At 43.9% G+C, this 21,298-nt stretch overlaps 2 protein-coding genes across 8 annotated transcripts in view; one reads left to right on the top strand and one right to left on the bottom strand.

Annotated features, from left to right (window-relative positions):
- Positions 1-21,298, top strand: part of TEX14 (testis expressed 14, intercellular bridge forming factor) — a 90,771-nt gene that overhangs the window by 62,108 nt on the left and 7,365 nt on the right. For 3 of the 7 annotated variants that reach the window (XM_065573212.1, XM_065573207.1, XM_065573211.1), the window contains exons 29-37: positions 375-470; positions 1,601-1,710; positions 3,816-3,879; positions 4,377-7,879; positions 9,764-9,861; positions 10,404-10,465; positions 15,256-15,320; positions 16,316-16,390; positions 19,002-19,047. In XM_065573212.1, coding sequence (XP_065429284.1) covers positions 375-470; positions 1,601-1,710; positions 3,816-3,879; positions 4,377-4,413 — 307 coding nt within the window. In that variant the 3' untranslated portion in view covers positions 4,414-7,879; positions 9,764-9,861; positions 10,404-10,465; ... (1 more) ...; positions 16,316-16,390; positions 19,002-19,047. Of the gene's footprint in view, positions 1-374; positions 471-1,600; positions 1,810-3,815; positions 3,880-4,376; positions 7,880-9,763; positions 9,862-10,403; positions 10,466-15,255; positions 15,321-16,315; positions 16,391-19,001; positions 19,048-21,298 lie in introns of those variants that run through there. The other 4 variants (XM_065573213.1, XM_065573208.1, XM_065573214.1 and 1 more) reach the window with 3 other exon arrangements.
- LOC101936188 (pinopsin-like) lies at positions 12,197-20,407 on the bottom strand. The gene is made up of 5 exons (XM_005298149.4): positions 19,303-20,407; positions 16,188-16,370; positions 15,254-15,399; positions 14,717-14,956; positions 12,197-13,606 (listed from the first exon to the last, which is right to left on the bottom strand). Exons 1-5 carry the CDS (start codon positions 19,649-19,651, stop codon positions 13,466-13,468), a joined length of 1,059 nt encoding a protein of 352 aa, XP_005298206.1. The 5' UTR covers positions 19,652-20,407; the 3' UTR covers positions 12,197-13,465.

Genomic DNA, 21,298 nt, shown 5'->3' with positions numbered 1-21,298 from the left:
TCCACGTATGATTACACCATTGTAATGTTTGATAACAATCATTCAGGACTTGATTCTCATTTAAATTAAGGGCCCTTTACACTGGGCCTTAAGGGGGATATAAATGCTTAACATCCGAAACCCTGCAACTTTGTGCTGGTGGATAAGAACCTGCAAGTGAAACTGACTATAAATGATGATAAAGCTGCCAGGCCTATTTCCCCAGATATGAGAAACAAGAAGTAAATAACATGAATGGTGAAAAATAAATTAGATATTTAAAACTGAAAGAACATTTACTTTAGTAATCTTGGGTAATTCCGATAAAGAAATTGTTTGTTCAAAACATAAAGTATTTAACTTGACAGTCTCCTTTTTAATCTGTCATTCAATAGGGCTCATTCTACTCTTGATGATCTCTTAGAAAAAATTCTCCAACCAATTCCGGAGGATGATGAAGTCCAAGGAGAACCTTGGGAATGCCTTGTCAGGTTAGGAGATGATGGATATTTCATTCATAAGTATACTGTACTTTTATTTTGTGCATGAGCCTATGCTGGGCCCTCTAGAAAGCAGATTGTCATTCTGGTGGCAGCAATGCCTTAAAGAACTTAGCAGGAGACATCAGGATTTGGGACTCTCACTACTAGACCTAGAGAGAAGGGACTGTGTTGTTAAGGTAGTCTCCGGTAGGTGGAAAGTAAAAGTTGCCAGTAGCTGTGAAACGGCATGGATCATCTTTCTAAAAGCTGGAGGTGACCTGCCACATTACTAGAGTTTGAAAAAGTAGAAAAGAATAATATATATAAAAAGAGAAGAGCCATCAAGGTTTTTTAGATTAAGGGATCTTATAAACAGAATGTTCTGATGAGGGCAATCATTTGTCAGTACAACTTGGGAAATAATTCTGAAAATGGCAAATGTCATAGAAACATAATTTAAAAAAGACTTTGTGTGTGCCTCAAATAATCTTTTTCCCCTTCTTAGCACCAATGACCAGAGCCTAGCACATGCTGTGATAGTTGTGAGCAGTTCTCAGAAGATTCTGCCCCCTCCTTACCAACTGTCAAGTGTAATAGTCACTCCTACAATACAACTCCATTTTGGAGTCAAAGGCATGCTCACAGTCCCATGTGGATGCATATTAATTTGTTTGGCATCAAAATTTCTCTGCTCACGCAGCCCAAATATCCTGATAGAAAGGAAGGAAATTGATGGGGGTGCTTCAGATATGTACAGTCATGTTAGATAGAGGGCCTGATCCAAAGCCCATGGGCTTTGGATTGCTCCCCATATAATATCTAAGATTTCAGGCATCTGCTGAGAGAAACCAAAGTGAAATACTATATGGTGTCTACCTGCCGCTGCCTGCTGCTGTGGTATGCATCTGACTTAAGTGATAATTCCTGATCCTCAGCAGAGGGGATGGAGGATCACTGGAGTCTGATTGTAAATGTAATGCACAGCTGCAAACTGATCTCCTGGCTCAACACAGCAGAGGACAAGAGCAAAAAGCAGATGCTTAGTTGTTTCAGGGACTTATATATTAATGGTCTTTATTCAACTTTTCTCAAATAAAATATAAAATTGTGACTTGACACACAAATCTCTGTCATTGAAGGGCAACAAACCTTAAAGATCAAGAAGCTGATGAAATGAAGAGTGGAATAGAGGAAGGTGGCACCAAGGCAGAAAGCAGAGAGACTGAAAGCTGTGCAGGGAATACTGAAGGTCTTTCTTGATCTGTAAAGCTAAAATATACTGTGCTTGGCAATGACTTGTTTATTATCCTGGCAGCCATGAGTTTATTAGTAATAAATATCTTGCACTGAACAAGGCTGTTAGCTATTGTTCTCTTACTGATTCCTTTGCCCTTTGGAGCACACTGATACCAGTTCTGCCCCAAGCTTTTAGAACAGAGGAAGCTGCTTTGGAGTAAAATTCTATTTTATTATTAAGCTTTGATTTTTACCAGTGTTGATGAAAGGTGTTAGCCTGACAGCCCATTGCTCTCTTGAGTTAAAGAACTGCTTACATGTGGGTAGTGAGAGTGCAGCTTCCCACACTGAGCTATCAACGTGCTTTGCAGGAACTGTGATCACACAGTGTCCATATCCCATTTAATCTGCTAAGGCACATTAGGGTCTTCACATTATAAAAGCTTTCAGTTACTATTGGTGTGGGTTGGGGTTGAACACGTGACTTCCACACTAACACTAACACGTCCTGGAGGGTTTGGCTACACTGCAATAAAACACCTCTGGCTGGCCTAGGAGAGCTGACTCGGGCTCACGGGGCTATAAAATTGTGCCCTAGACGCTTGGGCTGGAGCCCTGGCTCTGAGACCCCAACATCTACACTGCCATTTTTAGCCCCACAGTCTGAGTCAGCTGACCCATACTCTGAGACACAGTACCAATATATCCTAAGCCATCAGTCCCCTAACCTGCTCCTTCCCCTTTCGCCTCTACTAGTTAGAGGGTGAGGAGGACATACTTTCTTCATCAGGAGGAGTCAGATCAAAGGCTTCCTTTGCTTTATATGCCTCTTAAAGGCGTAGTGGCCTTCCATTGAGTGGTGCTTGTGGCACCTTGCTGCTGCTGACTGGCTTGTACCATCCACACTGTCTTATGTAGGCTTTTTAGATTAGGAGGAAACAGTTACCTTTTACCATGTGCTGACAGCATGGCAGCTGAGACACTGTAGCTGTTGGTGTTACCCTCCCCCAGTAACCACAGGCCTGCCAGTCGGGCAATATGGGAAGAATGAATTAGGTTCTAAAATTCAAGAGCTAAATTTGAAAATAAAACCCCCAAACAATTGGGGTTTTACTCCAGTGGAGCTTCCCCTAGTCAAACAGTGTGACTAATAATACTCCTTAGCCAATCAAAGTTCCTGGACTTGAGTTTGGTTGTTGAGAAGCAACCACATAATCATTAGGACAACTGATCCCCAGCCAGGATACAAGGAACTGCATACATGAGAGAAGTGGGTGGGGATGGTAGTGACAGGAGAGCATCCCTGTACTCTGGCTGTCTTAGGCAATTGCATTTGAGTATAATCCTCCATAAATCTAGATCTAGTTAAGAAAGATTCCCTGGAATTTTACAGCTAGTGAGTAATGTCAGATTAGACAGTAACACTTTCCTGTTGTTTTCATTACCTGTTAAGAGAACTTCATTTAAAATGGGGGAAGTTGGTAGGTTTGCATTTGTTATTGTATAAACAAACATGGTAGAATCCTAGGGTCTCGCTGCAAAAACAGGCTAATGCAGTTTTAAGGTTATTGTCCTTGACTTTCAGAAGTGACTTGTGATTCTGAGTGCTTAGCATGAGACGACTTAAAGGAGCCTGATGTTCAGAGAGTGGATGCTGAGCTTTCAAGTTGGGGACCCAAAAATTGGAGTTCCCCAAATAACTAGTCAGTTTTGAAAATGTTGGCAATATATGTAAACACACAAATCTGGAAATGAAAGGGTTAAATTCTAACTTTACATGTGTGTTAACAGTCTAAGACAATGTCAATGGGACTACTCCTGCAGGAGTTAGGGTGGCAGAATCAGCCCCTGACTTATTCAGTGCTGCCAGGAATGTTTCCCCCAGCAAATGGTTCTGCAGAGAAGGTACAGTACAAGCTACCTTTATAAGCACAGTAACTGATAGCTGCTGGTTTCTGAATACAACTGCAGCTTAATGGACCCATTGAAGGGATTCGTAGCAGCAATCTCTGCAGCTTTTTTACATGCTGACAAAAACCCCCAAAGCTTTCCTAAGGAAGTATTGTGGTGGTAGGATGGGTGTGTCATTGCTTCTGGACTGGTTTCCTTCCTTTCTAGCTACAAATCCTGAGGATCCAAAACCCAGCTTATGGCAGCGGCTGCCTTGGCCTTCTCCATTCAGGTAAACCTCTCTCTGATATTTGTATGTGTGAAAGTCAGCGGTTCTGGTGATACCACAGAGATGTGCTCCACTCTACTTCAGCTAATACAGTTGAAAGACAAAGAAGTTTCTCAACCTGACGTTTGGCCTAGGGAGCAAAATAAATGGGATCAAAATCTAGCACAGTTTGGAGGTTTATGTTAAATTCTGTCCTAAGGCCGAGAATCTCAACAGTATTTAGGTGCCTAACTCATTGATTTCAACTCCCATTGGGAGCTAGGTGCCTAAATACCTCTGAGGATCTGGGCCTGAGGTAGTGCCTATGCAAACCAAATTGGCACTCAGGTTGAAGTGAGAGAACTTGTACATTCTCCTTTTACAGCATGTGCTAGGTGTACCTGTTGTTCCAGCACTCTGGAGCCAGAGATAGTGCCTTAGAATCTCATTCCCATCATTGCTTATGAACTGCATGTGCAAGAAAAACATATTTTTTGTTCAATCTCATTTTTTTATTTCAGGGTAATTGTCCTGGATCAGAGCAGTGCACCTAAGTGATCGAAGTAGATAGCATATAAACCTTCAATAAGTTGTTTGACATCTTCCTCTTTTACGGTACCTATTTCAGTGATGTGCAATGCTGTTCACCAAATAAGCAGTCTTATAGTTTCAGACTTCTTTTAATTGTAACAATCGATACAAAGAGACTGAATGGTTTGCTCTCCAAGTACATCTGGTATATTAAGTTTTGGTTCATTTTTATTTAGCAATCGCTTATAAATGAGAGGCAGCATTCTGAATTATGCTGTAAAATGGAATTGTTTTCCAAATATAACTGTGCCTGTTAAGCCTTCTACAGCTTTGTATTCTCCCTCGCATGCACACTCGCTTTCATAAGTGAAAGCATTTCTTGCTTTGTTGCATTATGCAGTTTTCGTTATTGACAAAAATGAGTCTCTTTAAATTGCTGCTGCTGCTCTTGCTCTCGTTAGCTTTTCTGTGCCAGGGAGTGGAACGTGATGTTACAGCCCACGTGTGCTTTGTGCTTCGTTGGCTCATTAGATGTGACAAGGTAATTTCTTGTTTTCTCATTTTGCGGAATTCTTGTGGTATAAATTGAACTGACTGAAATGATTTAGAGAATTTATCTTCATGCAAAAGTGAATGACTGAGTCAGTACTCTGAAGGCAGCAATAACATACATTGCTAGTTTCAGGCAGCGATGTGTGAATAACTGGTTGGTAGTATCAAGACCTCTCTTATTTAATCAAACCATGCCTCTAATGGACCTGATCCAACGCCCAGCCAAAAAAAGAGTCCCATCGATTTAATTGGACTTCCAACCAGGTCCTAAATGAGCACAAGTACTTTAGAATTGAATATCTGTTCTACAACACCACTCTGGTGCAGTAACCTTGTGAAGTTTAGAGCTGCTGCTGGTCACTTCAGTGTAAATATTGTGCCACTTTGTGTTAGGTTTTTAGCTGCACATGCTGTTATTGTGCACTTCATGAGTTTCTTCCCTGATTATGGTGAGATACTATATGTGCCTGTAGCCGTTACATGGGTTTACTTATCTGAATGTTAACAATACTAATAAAAGTCTTCTGAGTTTAGCATGCTGCAGTGTGGTATTTCTTGCTACCATTTACTGCCTTATATACATGTATGTCTGTTTTAGACCATACATTTGGCTAACTTTTCAGTTCTGAGCTATTTCTGAAAATAATAATTAATACCTACCTTTTATATAGCGCTTTTCATTAGTAGATTTCAAAGCCTTCAAAATCTTTTTTAATGACTTTCTCTGCACAATCCCCCTGGGAGGCAGGGCAGAGATGTTATCCCATTGTACAGGTGGGGAACCAAGGGGCAGAGAGGTGAAGTCACTTGGCTAGCATCACACAGGAAGTCGATGGTGAAGCAGGAAATTGCACCTATGTCTCCCAAATCCTAGTGCCATACCCACCAGATAATCCTTACCCAGACTTTGTCAGATTTTGTTGGTGTTCTTTCGGTGAGCTCTTTTCAGGAAAACCTCGATGCCAACTCTGCCCACATATCTACACCAGCAACACCATCACAGGACCTAACCAGATCAGCTACAACATCACCGGCTCATTCACCTGCACGTCCACCAATGTTATATATGCCATCATATGCCAGCAATGCCCCTCTGCTATGTACATTGGCCAAACTGCATTGGTTTCCAAATCTGCATCCTGAAGTTGTAGTTTTGTTGTAGGCACAATTCCATGTTTCACTCAGTGGTGCTCAGTGCACTGCATGTGTGGTGGAGATTTCACTTGATCTCTTGTGCATTACATAATTATTTTTTCATAAAAGTTTTCTGTGGTAGGATTTTCTGCAGATGGGCTCATTTTATTAACTTTTTTACAAACACTCCAGTTTTCTATGTCTAAATTCTGTGCCCTGACTTGGGTTATATGCTGCTGGTGCAAGACTTGGTATGTGTCTACACGGAACTGTGGAAGGCATCATAATATGTAATAATCTGCCACCGGATCACAAATGGACAACAGTGACAAATGGACACAAGGGCTCCCACCCTAGATGCAGTGTGAAATCCTGTCGTTGGTGGGCTGTACCCACTCCTGACAGATACCAGTGGGTATTTGTCTCTCTTACTCGTTGACAGCACATGTATAAATTGACATGCAAATAAAATCTCATTGAATTGAAATTGTGAAAGGCACACAAAAAAAAGGGGGGAGGGGTGGGATCATGAACCAGAATTGGCTACTAGATCTGTATGCAGCAGGAATCCAGTGGTTCCAAATACCCTGGAGCCAGCAGTTTATGTCCATTACCCCACTCCAATACCAAGCAGTAGCCTTGCTGGACTGGCTGTATATACCCCTAGGTTCCAGAGTACTGTATTGAAGATGAGAATTCTATCCCACCAGTTGATGTTTGACTGCGTTTTTCCATCTTCCCAGCTTTTTTTATTCAGGCTTCATTCCCTTTCTGAAGAGAGTAGGGTCATAAACTAAAGAGATAAACATTATCTTATCTGACATAGTATTGCAAATCCAGGATAATCTTACCTTTGAAGGGCAAGTATTATAGCTTCTAGTTTCTATTTCAGTGTACTAAAAATGTGTGAAGTATTGAATTTCCTTATTTTCCCTGTTTTCACCTGATGAAAGCAAATAATATCTGGTGACGTAGCTATTTGGGAATGGGTCTGCATATGACCATCATCTGTTTGCTTCTTCTCTGATTGAGAGACTAAAGAGAAATGCAGCCTCATTGCTTCTATAGATCCCCTGGCGACTGATCAGCAGGAGCTTTATCGGCAAATTCAGAAGGAATTAGGCCAAAATCTGCTCTCAGTTATGTGACTGCCACTCCCTGTTTTGGCCCACTGCCTACTCAGCTATTGGTCACAGTATTAAAAAAGCAAGAGGGGAAACTAGGGAGAGGGAAGGATTGGTTAACCCACAACTCTTTAACCATGTAATATGCACTGGCAGTCTTTAAGATATGTTTTGATATATTCTTAAAAGAGATGCTCTAGCGCAAACTGAAATTATGGGCTTGATGCAAAAATTACTGACTGGGCTGTATGGCCTGTGTTATGTAGCAGACTAGGTCATCATAATGGTGCTGCTGGCCTTAAAAATCTATGAAAACAGGTACCTGGCAACTTGGCAAAGACATGCTGGTGAATAGACACATAGTGGCTGAGTGCTTACTGACTTACCTGTAGGATGGTACTGACATATAGTTTGAGTGAGTCAGGGAGAGTAGTGGGAGCTCAGCATTTCTGAATATCATACCCGTAGACATGAAACCATTTCCTGAATGGGTTAGAATCAGGCAGATGTCCTGGGCAGTACCCCCCTCTTTGATACTCAGCTAACAACCTTTTCATGGAGTTACCCAGGAAGGGATGCCGAGCTCATGCTCAGAGATGGACTCTAGAACTGTGCAGTAGCTACAGCTGGACTCTGGGACAAGATGCAGCAATCCAGTAAGGCAACAGCATCTCAGCAGAAAGGTAAATAAACAAGAGAGAAATGTTACCATTGTCTGTACATCAGTGTGAGCAGTTTAAGAGAAAGCATTGATGAGCTGGAATGCCTGTGATGGGGACAGGAGCTTGACAGTAACTGGACTTTCTCAAACACAGTAGAATGAGATTTGTAGTTCCTAGTTCTGTGCTATACAGAAACGATGAATTAGTTCAAGCATGTGGGGGGAGTAGGCTGTTCCATTGATTCACCCAAACTCTTGCTGCTGCTGGGGGTGGGACGCGGTGGCCCAAGACTGCCCCAGCCGTACCAGCTGCTGCAGAAGTCACGGAGGTGCTGGAAAGTCACAGAATCCGTGACTTCCGTGATCTCTGTGACAGACTCGCAGCCTTATTTATTATTTGATGTACCATAATGTCTAGGAGCCCTAGTCATGAACCAGGACCCCTTTGTGCTAGGGGCTGTACAAAACAGAACTAAAAGACAGTCCTTGCTCCAAAGAGTTTATGGTTTTAAGTTCATATTAACTGCTCAGTGACCCACTCAAACGAGCCATGTTTATAGAGAGCAGCTTATACTATTCTCTCTGAGGATAATATCAGAACAGTGGGTTGATCTTAAATCACCATGTAGGTTGCAATATCTAGACAACAGCATGTCTGAGGCTATGTCTATACTTAAAACACTACAGCAGCACAGCTGCAGTGCTTCAGTGTAGACATTCACTACAGCAATGGGAGGAGTTCTTCCATCACAGTAGTTAATCCACCTCCGCAAGAGGCAGTAGCTAGGTCAATGGAAGAATTCTTCTGTCAGCATAGCACCTTCTTCTACACCGTGGATTAGGTCAGTTTAACTACATCATCCATGGGTGTGGATTTTTCAGTGTAGACCAGCCCTAAGTTACTTTTAGTTACAGCCTTTCACCTTACTTGCGGTGCTGTTCAGAAGTTTACTTAATTATTAAAACAGCGGGTCTCGTTTAACTTTGCAACTTTTGCCAATTTCATTCTCAATTTATTGCTAATTGAGAGATTTCACATGTAATGAATTTGGTTGATTAAAGTTCAACAGCTGTAAACAAAAATTGGTAACGCATCAGATGGGAGAAAAATAAGTGACTGGTGGCATTTCAGAATGTTAGAGCTGCATAGAATTACAGCTGAATTGCACAATAATTAATTGATTCAAGATAACTCCTGTTACATGATTATGTCCCACATGGTCTTGTCAATGTAACTTGCTCTCTCTCTCTCTCGTCACTTAATATCAAGCAGTAGGGGTTCAGGTGCACACATAAACTGACTCTAATGGGAAATGCTGGCTCCTTTTGTGTCTCAACTGCCACCTAAAGCAAAATGATGATATTCTTATTTCTGATTGGTATTACACTAGCATCTACGGCCGGGCGCCTACGGAGATTAAGCACATAGTAAGAGACAGTGTTTGCCCCAAAGCATTTACAGTCTAAATAATTGTTTGGCTTAAGACAGTTTAATAGGAATACATTTGTCTATAAAGCATTTAAAAATACTTCAGGCTTTCCTCTCCCAACAGCAGTGCAATATTCTATAGCAATGGTCCAGAACTTGATAGCAGGGGGTTAAAGGGGTACAGGGCATTAGTGTACAGTCCTGTGGTTATTCTGATTAGAGAGACATTTTGTATTATAATGGCCTCTTTTAACAAGCAAAAAAGTGTTTTCTCCTGAAAATGTCAGGTTTCTAAACCATTCTTCTTTGTTCCTTTGACCTGAGGGGTTTTTTTAAGTTTACAATATCCCTCACTTTTTGCTTCCAGAGAGGGCACTTATAAAGTAGCCCCAGTGATGAGTAACTTCCTTGTTCGCTTCTGAAAGTCCATAGTACCTCACAGGCCTCATTTAGTGATCTGACCCATTTGTTTTCCAGTGCTGCATATATGAATGACATTATACAGATGGAGGCCTGGTGTGCTGGAGGTGTACATCTAAATCATCACAATTATGATGGCCAAACCTCTCCGTGTGGTAAGAGCTTGCTCACAAGAACATGCTCTTCTAATGCAGTGTGGTTCATGGAGTTCCACAGCATGGTCCCCTGTTGCCTTTTTCTTCAGTGCCTAGGTGCAATCTGCAGATAACCTACTGGTCTGGGCATGCTGTGCTCTGTCGTGATCCAAGCAGCCAGGCAGATGGAGTACTGCTTGTGTGGACCTGTCCTGTTCTCTGTCATGGCTGCAGCTTCATCTCATAGATGAGGGTAGCTTCATCTCAAACAAGCTGCACCCCTCAGGCTTCTTGCAAATGGCCAATGTAGCCCATGGCTGGATGAAGTTTGGGTGCCTGTAATTCATATAAACATCAATGGGAATGACCTGGGTCTGTGAATGGGAGAATAGGCCCCTTTATAAGATGGTACAAATGGTTGTGGTGTGTACTGTTTGTTTGGTAGGAAGCTGCGGTTTAGGGTTATTGCTGATAAGTAGACTACTGTTAGGTTTTTGTCTGATGCTTTAGTTTTGGACTCATCTTTATCCTTTACCCAGTGCTGTCAATTTTCTCTCTCACAGGCTGCATGTTCCAGCTTGCCGGAGATGGTCAATGTCCTGTCAGAGAATGGTGCAAACCCAAGGTAAGTTACTGCAAGCCTGGCTCAACTGTTGGGATTTCACAATTTGCGGTTTTCTATTTGGAAGCCTCTTGGTGGGGGAGAAGTCTGTTTTAACCAATGCTATGATTGTCTGCTAGATCTTAGTTAAAAATCTGGCAATATGGTACAATCAGCAGCTTTAATCAGTCTTTCTAGGAGCTGCATATTTGCCTGGCTCTGCACTCTTCAGCATCCTTGGGATTGTTCGCAGCTTCTGGAAAATAATTCCAGGATTCCTTTTTGAGAAGAGCCTTTGTTTTCATGGCGCACTCTGAACAGCATTAGTGTTATGTATGCCAGGACTGACAAAGAGCTCTTTGGTCATCTAGATCAAGTCCAGCCCCTATGGAGAGAAGGATTTGCCTTTACACTATCCCTCCAAGCATTCTAATTTCCTTCTGAGTGCTTCACTTCAATACCTAAATAATACCTCAGTACCTCTGAGGATCTGGAACCCATGTTTTAATGCACTGTGATGGATCTTCAAAAGAAGGATGGAGGATGTAATCTTTGTGAAAAATCCCCCTGACTAAAGTCCATTTCCTAGAGGAGATATGGTTTAAATTAGCACATTCTGATCAGCATTTATCTTAATGTTTTTCAGATTCTGGAACCAGTTTGAGAACATATAAAATATTTGCCAGCACTAAACTGGGTTCACAAGCCATCGCCCAATTAGATTAACATAAGAAAGATGAACTATAATGAGACAGATCTCAGATGGTGTAAATTGGCATAGCTCCGTCCAGGTCAAGAGTTTCAGTAAGACTTTTGGTGTAACTCAAAGTGTCCTTTGATTTCAGGGAAGTTATGATAAATTACACCATCTGAGGACCTGGCCCAGTGTTTCATTCAGGAGTTATTTGGATTGAATTTGACATACCTGCGTAGGTAAATGTGGGCATATGGATGTGTGTGTATACAGATATATATATTTTTGTGTGTGTGTGCGCGCACACCCATAATATCACAAATACATATCCAGTATATGCATGGAGTAAAATCATCTTTTGTTTTGTTGCAAGGGTTAGCTAGCAAGGCCATAATATTGTAGAAGGTCTCCAATTAAGCAAAAGGCTTGTGATAACCAGAGTCCCCAAAATGAAGCAAAGCAAGAAAAAGCAAATGATCTAATGGTGGCATCAAAGAGGGTATGCACCCAACTGCCCCTTGCACTTGTTGCCTCATTGCTCTTTGTTCCCTACCTGTATTCACTAAAGAGAGGGGAAACACAGCTTTGGGTGCAGTTGGCATTCATTATAATACATCACTGCAATAGAAATAATTTTTCCTTCTAAAGCTTTTAAAGAGGTAAAAAAAAATCAAATTTCATAATAATCTGTGCACCTCCAGAAAGGCGTAGCAATTGCCATTCTAGCTGCTTATTATCAGCAGATTTGGAATTACTAGTAATGGGGTAGGAGCCATTTAATTGTGTGAATACCTATAAACGCAGTTACCCTCTGACTCCTTCATTTATGTGTTCTGACATCAAAGGCTGTAGACAGAAGGTCATGGAAGGTCAGTAATCTTCTTGTCAGGAAAAACCATAATGACAAGACATAGAAAGGAAACTCCTTTGAGAGCATGGGTAACATTTTCAAATGTGACTGAGGAGCCTAAGGCCTATTTTCAAAAGTGAACTTAGGCACTTTGGGCCAGATTTTCAAAGGTTTTTAGGTGGCTAAAGATGCAGATAGGTGCAGATGGGAGCTAGGCACCTGGGTGCTTTTGAAAATTCCTACTTGCATTTTAGGTACCTAAATACCTTTAAAAACCAGACCCTAATTCAATGGGACGTAGGATCCTAAGTCACTTAAGCACTTTGGAAAATGTTACACTAGTCCTTGTACTGTTCTTGAGCCACTAGATGTAATGAAGGAGGTCAAGTCATGGTTATTGGTGGAACACTTTAATAGGAGCTTGTTATCGCATCTGTTTAACGTTGTTGAATTTCTCCCTATTCATGTTGTGCATCTTTTGCTTTCTGTTATCGTCTCAGCCTTTATGGCCCCAGTGGCTTTATTGTGTTTTTTGCTATGTGCCACAGAATCTTTTACAGGCTTTGTTTAACCTTTATTGCAAAATCAATGACTCTAAGGCCTTTCCTGATTGTCTCAGCTATAAATAAAATACAAGTCTGCTGGGCTTCAGACCCCTTGTTTTTGCCATATTGATCTTGTCCTTTGTCTCAGTAAGTGTGGCCTTTTTCGTGTGAAATAAAACTCCAGTTGTGGTCACTGGAGGTTACACCCTGCTGTCTATTGGGGCCCTTTGCTAATTGCTGATTTGCTAATTGACCACCCATGACAAGGAGACAGTGGTGTTTTAATGTTTGGATGTTTATTAGCTCAATCTACTTGAATACACCTGTTAAATTTTCATTGGTTCACAGCCTGTCTTGAAGTTACACAAAAGGATCAACCAACACAAACCCTCCTGTGTCTATACAGTAATGTGTATTGAAAATGTGCAGGGAGCTCTCCTGTTCTGCTCTTTGCAGTGAAATATATATTTAAGCAAAATGAAGCCTATGCTTTTCCTAATGGGATTACTACTGGAGAAGTGCTCTTTTGGGCTTTAATGCTGGTAGTTTAATTATTCCTTAGCCTAGTAAAAGGTTCCCCATTATCATGCTTTAGCACTTCCCCCAGGGGATAAGGAACTAGGAATGGGGGCTATTCCCATTGGGAATGTGAACTGTTCTCTCTGATGTTTACTCTCTAATATGGTTGCTTTCCTGCCATTGAAGGGAATGTGTTTGACCTTTTATCTAAGTTTGCAGTGACAGGGCAGGGTACAGTGAATATTGTTGGGAGCTCTAAGAAGAAATCTTTTATTACTTTCTGGTGTATATTTGGGCTGTTAGAAAATAGCCAGCCTCTTTGCTCCTCTTTCTGTTTGTGCCAAATGAAACTGAGACGAATGTGCAGAGCCGGCAGCTGCCATTCCTCCATGCAGGAAGTGAAGCATCTGCACTGTTTACGATGGGGTCACCTTATTACCGCATCCCTCCAAGGCTGATGAGATGCCTTTGTGGGCACCAAGCATAGCAGGAGAGGTTTCCTGCATCCCTGACGGGTTGCGATTGCAGCACATCATTTTCAGCAGGCAGTCCCGGAACTAATTGGAGAAAGCACATGTGTTACAGGAAAATTCACTAGATAAGAGAAGAAGGCAGGCTGCTAAACACACTTCTCCTGGGTCCCTTTATGCCAAACTACTAAACTGGGTTTTGCTTTACCCAGATGCTGTAACCTGGGAGTTGGTAGTGCTCCTGTGAGATGCAGCCTGGATGCTTTTGACACACAAACGGAAGAAATGCTGTTTTGGCTTAGACCAATGGCCCATTTAGCCCAGTATTCTGTGTCCGACAGTGGCCAGTACCAGAGCTTCAGGGGGAATGTACAGAACAGGGCAATGCTGCAGAGATACACCCCTGGCTTCCCCCCTGGCTTCAGGCTGTCAGGGTTGCCCTGAGCATGGGGTTGTGTGTCCCTGCCCATCCTGGCTAATGGCCATTGATGGATCTATCCTCCATGAATTTATCTAGTTCTTTCTTGAACCCAGCTGTATTTTTGGCCATCACAACATCCCATGGCAGTGCGTCCCACAGGTTAATTGTGCATTGTATGAAAAAATACTTCCTCTTGTTTGTATTGAATTTAATTTCATCAGGTGACACCTGTTTTTTTAATTGTGGGAAAGGGTAAATAATAGTTCTCTATTCACTTTTTCCACACCATTCATGATTTTATAATATGCATTACATTGTAGGTAGTAAACCTCCAAGACAGGGGCTATGTGGCCAATACTGGGCCCAGCGTGGAATGCAAATTATAATGTTGCGGTCAGACTGGTTAGTGCTTTACCCTACTCTTTGCAGGCACTGGCAATTGATTGATAAACATCTGTCTGTTTGTTGTGCAAGCTCAATCAGGCAATTAATGATCCAAAATTAGGTCAGTTGCCCCTACAAAATTGTGGGTATGCAAAAGGATCTCTGGTTAAGGCCAGGTTGAAAATCAAGCTCCATCTCAATTTTATACCTTAGCCTTGCCTGTTGTAAAGCTGCAATTAGTGGGATCTGGCATTTGACAGGAACCTCAATAGGATAGATATGCTATGCTATATTAGAATGCCCCATTACTGCTATTACACTTCATTCCTGTAAGCCCCTAGCTCAGTGAAGGCTTGTTTTCAATTGCTCTCTGATAATCTTCATGCTCTCACCTGTTTGTTCATGAAGATGTAGATAATTGGGTTGTAAACTGTGGCTGTTTTGGAGAAGTATGAAGGTAGTGATGCTAGAGTTGGTTGGATGGGGATGTCTTTGTTTGTGGCAATCACCATGGCAAAGGTGGAATAGGGCAGCCAGCAGATGAGAAAGGCCATCACCATAGCAATCACCATTCGTGTCACCTCCCTCTCAGCTCGCTGAGTCGTCTCAGATTCTTTTTGTTGCGCCGCAACCTACAGGCAATGTAAGGGAAACAGCCTGCTATTTAATAGGTCACTGCCTCATTCTGTAGAAAATACTAATGTCCTATAAAATGGCTTAGGCTGAAGGAAAATTTGCGGGACAAATGGGCGTGGCACACTTCTTAGCCGCATTATCTTCCCTTCCTGTTCAGTTGCCTGTTTGTAATGGTGAGATCAACCTATGTTGGCATCATCCAAACAGCCATGAAAAATTACACTGAAAACCTGTGCCTGTAATGGTGTCAGCAGTGCATGTGACTGTTCAGACTGAAATGTCTTTGTACTTACAGCTCGTAGGGTCATCAGCAGATTTGTATAGGAGAAGAGGATCAGACTGAGAGGAATAATGAAACAGGTAATGAATAAAGTCAGGATGTAGCTGTTGTTGTTGCTGCCTCCGGTGTACCAGTTGGGACCACAGGAGGTTCTCAGACCTAGAACAATGAGATTTTAAACAATGCTAGGACAATCCTGAAGCATGATCAGGGACTTCAGTGGGAAAGGCACAAAGAACAAATACCACCTGCTGTTCTTGCTGAATTGTGCCTGTTTTCCTAAAGCAGCTCTCCAAATTCTAGCCAAATCACAAACAACACTGGCATCAGCCATGGTGATTTCTAGCTGGCAGCGCCTTGTTATTAATTTACACAGCAGAAAACCTGGAGCCAGCCCTGGTTGGATAAGGGGTGGGGGCAGTCAGGGGCAGGGAGCAGGGTGGATTGGATAGGATCCCAGAGGGGTGGTTAGGGATTGGGGGGTCTCTGGAGTCATAATAATAAAACTAAAGTAAACTTCTAAATAAACAAGATTTTAATAGGCTTGTTCTGCGCTTTAGCCATTTTGCTGAGCTACTCTGTGCAGTGACTGTAGTCAGTGACAGCGCTCTGCTGCTCCTCTGTCCATCAGAAGTTGTGTTAAGGCATATGCATAATAAGAAAATAGATGTTCTGCAGTTTATTGTAATAAGCAGCTAACTTTTAAAGAGTGGCATGTGAGAGGAAATCCTGTAATTAATGAGAAAACAAGGAGTGTTAGCACTTGGAGAACAAAGACAGCCACACAGTCAAATACAATGGTAAAATCATTGTGGTCTCTCCTCAAATATGTCATACTTAAAAAAAAAAAAAAAATTCCACCAATGACTGAAGAAAAAACTGTGCCCATCAGCCATTGCTGAAGCTACAGACTTGAATGCTTTCTGTGAAGAATGTGACACCCATACCTTCCGGCACATAGCTGCTCCAGCCTAACATTGGTGGGGTTGTCCAGAGAAGTGACCAAATCCAGGTGAATGCACAGCCCATCACTGCATGTTTGTGGTGAAATCGGAAATCTCCCATGGGTTTGCAGATGACGATATACCTTTCGAAGGCCAGGATCGCCAAGGACCAAAGCCCCACAATGCCTGAGAGAGATCACTAAATGGTTAGTATGTGTGGAATATGATTTCAAATTGCTGTGCTATTACATAATCTAGCAGCTTTCTGTGCTTAACTGCTAGATCTGAAGTGCCGGGTTTTCCTGAGCTATACTACTTTGTCCATGTAAGGACAGCTCCGTAGAATGAGCTATATTCCAAGCAGCTGTCTTGCAGAGATGTCAAGCAAGCAGGTAAAACCAGCAGGGAAAAAAGCTTTCACAGTAGCATCCTTTTTTGATTAATATAAGAATGGCCAGACTGGGTCAGACCAAAGGTCCATCTAGCCCAGTATCCTGTCTTCCGACAGTGCCCAATGCCAGGTGCCCCAGAGGGAATGAACAAAACAGATAATCATCAAGTGATCCATCCCCTGTTGCCCATTCCCAGCTTCTGGCAAAGAGAGGCTAGGGACACCATCCCTGTCCATCCTGGCTAATAGCCATTGAATTTATCCTATATGAATTTATCTAGTTTATCTAGATTATTATTCTTATTTATGTTATGATTGCACCTAGGAGCCCCAGCGTTTCTTGTTTATTTAACTCTCTATTAATTAATCTGGGGCTGTCTGAAAGGATACACTGTATTTCCTAGGACATACAGTTTCCATTTTCTAAGGCAGTTTTCACGTTTCTCAATGGAGTTTAGCTAGGATGCCTTAACAGATATCAATACCATGCTTAGGCGTGCGCAGCACATTTCATTAGGGTGTGCACCCAGGGAGTCCCACCCTGCCCTAGCCCCACCCCCATCCTGCCCCCAGCCATTCCCTCCTACTTCCCGCCCCCTGACTGCCCCCCTCAGAACCTCCAACCCCCCCCCAGCTCCTTGTCCCCTGACCACCCCCTCCAGAGACCCCCGACCCTAATTGCCCCCCCCGGACCCTCCTTGCTCCTTGTCCCCTGATTGCCCTGACCCCTATCTATCCCCCACCCCTGACAGACCCCGGACTCCCATGCCCCATCCAACCCCCCCTGCTCCCTGACTGCCCCCTCCAGAGACCCCCCAATCCCTAACCACCCCCCTGGGATCCTATCCAATCCACCCTGCTCCCTGCCCCTGACTGCCCCCACCCCTTATCCAACCAGGGCTGGCTCCAGGTTTTCTGCTGCTCCAAGTGGGGGGAAAAAAAAAGCTGCAGCAGTGCGATTGTGCCGCTCCACTCTTCAGTGGCAATTTGGTGGCAGGTCCTTCGCTCCGAGAGGGACTTGCCACCGAATTGCCTCTGAAGACCCAGACGTGCCACCCCAATAGCGGCCGGAGTGCCGCCCCTTAGTATCCGTACCCCACCTGCCTAAGGCTCTGGGATGGAGTTTGGGTGCTGGGTGCAGGCTCCGGGCTGGGGCAGGGGGTGGGGGTGCAGGAGGGGGTGAGGGGTGCAGGCTCTGGGCTGGGGGTGGGATCGTAGGAGGGGGTGAGGGGTGCAGGCTCTGGGAGGGAGTTTGAAAGTGGGAGGGGGTGCAGGCTCTGGGAGGGAGTTTGGGGGGCAGGAGGGTGTGTGTGGGAAGGGGTGCATGCTCTGGGAGGGAGTTTGGGGATAGGAGGGAGTGCAGGGGTGAGGGCTGTGGGGCTGAGGATGAGGGGTTCATGATGCAGGAGGGGGCTCAGGGCTGGGGCAGAGGATTAGGGTGGATGAGGGCTGGGGCTGGAGTCGAGGGGTTTGGGGCGTTGGAGAGGCTCAGGGCTAGGGCGGAAGGGCAGGGTAAGGGCAGCCTGCCCTGCCATTAGGGGATGGGGGGCACTAGGACCCTGGGGCAGCAGACAGCAGTTGAGCAGGAATGTGCTACACCAGCAACACAAGCAGGCATGGGAGAGGCCTGCGCCACTTTCTTTCAGGCAGGGATGCTCCGGGGCAGGGAGACCTGCAGGGGGGTGGCAGACGAGACCCACGGGGGTGGGAGGGGGAGGGCGTGGCAGGCGGGGGGAGACCCGCGGAGGGGGGGGCAGGGGGGGCGGCCCGGGAAGGCGGGGGAGGGGCCAGCAGCTTGCTGCTACCGGGAGAGTGGACCCATTTGCCCACCCCTGCATTAGGGTGTGCCTGTGCACACCTGGCGCACTCCATGCACACGCCTGTGATACCACATATGGCATTGGTCACTGTCGGAAGACAGGATACTGGGCTGGCTGGACCTTTGGTCTAACCCAGTATGGCCATTCTTATATTCTTATGTATGGTACTCTGTTTGCTTTGCCAACTGCAGGAGTGTCTGAAATGCAATTTCTCCACTGGAGTGTTTCCACCATGACACTGGAATTTATGCATCATGTTCCTGATGCTCATAGAAATATTTTTTACAATTGATATAAAAGCACTGCAGAGTGGAATGACATCAGGGCAAATGCCCTGCACCCCGTTTCAGTGCCCCTTGCCCACACAGAGACACCTCTGCTGGCCACTGATTGTTCACAACAAAATGTATGAGAGCTTGTTTCTTCATTTTTGTACCAATACCATCACCAGAAACCTGACCATTCTGCCTTGTTAGCCCATGAACATCCAACCTAGCAGCTTGGGCAGCAGTAAGTGATGGAATCACAACGTATGTCATTATGATAAATTACATGTGATATAAAAATGTTCTATTTCTTCCTTTCCTGTTTTAAACACATCCCAAGACCAAACCTGAGGATCTGCTCAGCCAGTGTGTTCTGAACTCCCCAGGTGAGTAAGCACCTACTCTCCCATTCCGTGCCTGTGAGCATATAGAATAATAACAAATTCAGCATCATGAATAACACCCTGTCTTTGTTCTATGGGTTGAGAAGAGGCAAGGAGACATTTGATGGCCAAGGACATCTAATGAGCCACACTTGCTACTATAGTCTCTAGTCTTAGACCAGCTTTAGATCAAGTGCATTTGCACTAGCAGAAGACAGAGAAAGAGATTAGCCAGCTGATTTCTGTAAACATCCTTACCTGTTAAAGAGACCATGAAGCCTTCAAATTTGCACACCCTTTTGCCGAGCACAAAGAAGCCATTGATATTATTCGAGAAACTGATAGTGCTTCCAAAGAAAGTCACCAGCAGATCAGCCACAGCCAGATTCACCAGGATGTAGTTCAGTGGGGATCTGAGTTTCTTGTACCTGATGGAAACTACAATGACCAAACCGTTCACAAAGGAGGCAGAAAACACTACGATGCCCATGAGCACAGCCACCGATGTGTAGATGCTTCTGGGAGCCAGGTGAGGCCACTGTGGACCATCAAAGGCACTGGGAGTTCCGTGTTGCACAGGAGCCTGAGAAGTGTTTGAAACCTGCATTTCTCTTCAAGGGGATGAAAAACATACACCTGCAAAGACAAAGCAGGTGACCTATCTGAAAGGGCAACGGACCCTCTTTATAAAGCCAGGGGCTTAGGGACCCCAAAGAGGATCTGTAGATTAAAAAGGCTTAAGGTGTTTTAATACAGAGTTTTTATAATCAGCTCTTTACTCATAAGGGGATAGAGAGTCACTCACAATCTGACGGGTGAAAGCAACATAATTTAAATGAGTGGATTTTGATTGTGCTTTTTCTAGTAATGTTAATGGCTGCAGACACATTTTTATAAACACAACCTTTTTAGAGCCTAATCCCCACCAATGTTGTATTTGAGTTGCCTGGCATATAAATGATCACAATCTCTTGTGTGCTCATGGTGGTTATTGTATTTAACTTGCATTTCAATCAGTGGGCTTTGAGTGCAGGAATTGAAATACATAAATGCTGGTAATATTATTATTAATTAGTCTGTATTGACACTAGCACCTAGAGGCCCAGCCCCATGGAGCTGGATGCAATACAGACATATCACAAAGAGAGGACCAGCCCCAAAGAGTCTGCAATCTATGTATAAGACTATAGACAACAGGTGGATAAAACAACAGTTGTGGGGAAGCACTAGGAAACAGTGAGCTTATACCAATCAGCATTAAGGGTCCCTCTAGGGGTGTAGGGAGCAGAATAGTCCTGGATGTTGTAAGTCTGTGAATAAATACGCTTGGTCTCTAATGAGAGAGACAATGGAGTTTTTTTGGTTAAAGTGCTTGCCAGGAAATATGGTCTTGCTGACTGTGTACCAGTGGTGTTAGGTTAGGTTGGCTCACCCCGGTGACTCTGCACAGAATGCACCATCATCAGAAGGTCAGCGTTTCCTAAACGAGAGCACATCATCTTTCAGTATATTGACCTGCAATGGGCCCAAATGAGATTCTGTGGTTTTGGCTCAGAGAGGCTCTGTGGCATGTCTGTACTGCAGCAGGATAATTGTGATTCCAAAGGGGAAATCATGTTCTCCATTTCCTACCACTTGCCACCCCGTCTCAAAATCAGAGACCGTGACTGCATTTGGCTCATTTGGGTATTGATACCAGAAAGCCCCAAAATGTGCTAACATTAGGATGAATTCTTTAAAGTGGCCAGTGGAAAGAAGCCCTTGGGCGCTTCTCTGGCTGAAAGGTCAGGCACAGAGAGCAGTTTATGTCCTCATAAGAATGGCCAAAATTGTAAACCAGGGAAGGGCTGGCTTCATAGATCGGTAATGAAATAGCTGGGCACACAAGGCTGTCCCATATAGTGTGTGCCATTGCTTCGTAGACTCCTTTTGAGTTTTTTTTATAGGGTTTTTGAGAACAGAGCCTGCTTCAGCTGCTGAAGGGTTTGCAGCTAAATCAAACAACCTTGGTATGTTTTGGATTGGAGTGGTCCTAACCTAGGGAGATGTGTGTTAATAAGAGGCATGTGTGTGAGATTCCAGCCTGAGAGAGCGAGACCAATGCAGGCCTGCTCACGCTCATAGACTTTATTAGCTAGACCTCCTGCACATTGCAGGCCTCAGACCCTCACCCACCCACTCCTGTAATAGACGTCTAACCTCTCTCTGAGTTACTGTAGTCCTCAAGTACGTGCCAGGAAATACAATCTTGCTG

This window comes from Chrysemys picta, chromosome 19 (genome assembly GCF_011386835.1).
Source record: "Chrysemys picta bellii isolate R12L10 chromosome 19, ASM1138683v2, whole genome shotgun sequence".
Lineage (NCBI taxonomy): Eukaryota > Metazoa > Chordata > Testudines > Emydidae > Chrysemys > Chrysemys picta.
The sequence above is the reverse complement of the archived record's forward strand: the minus strand, read 5'-3'. Positions and strand labels throughout refer to the sequence as shown.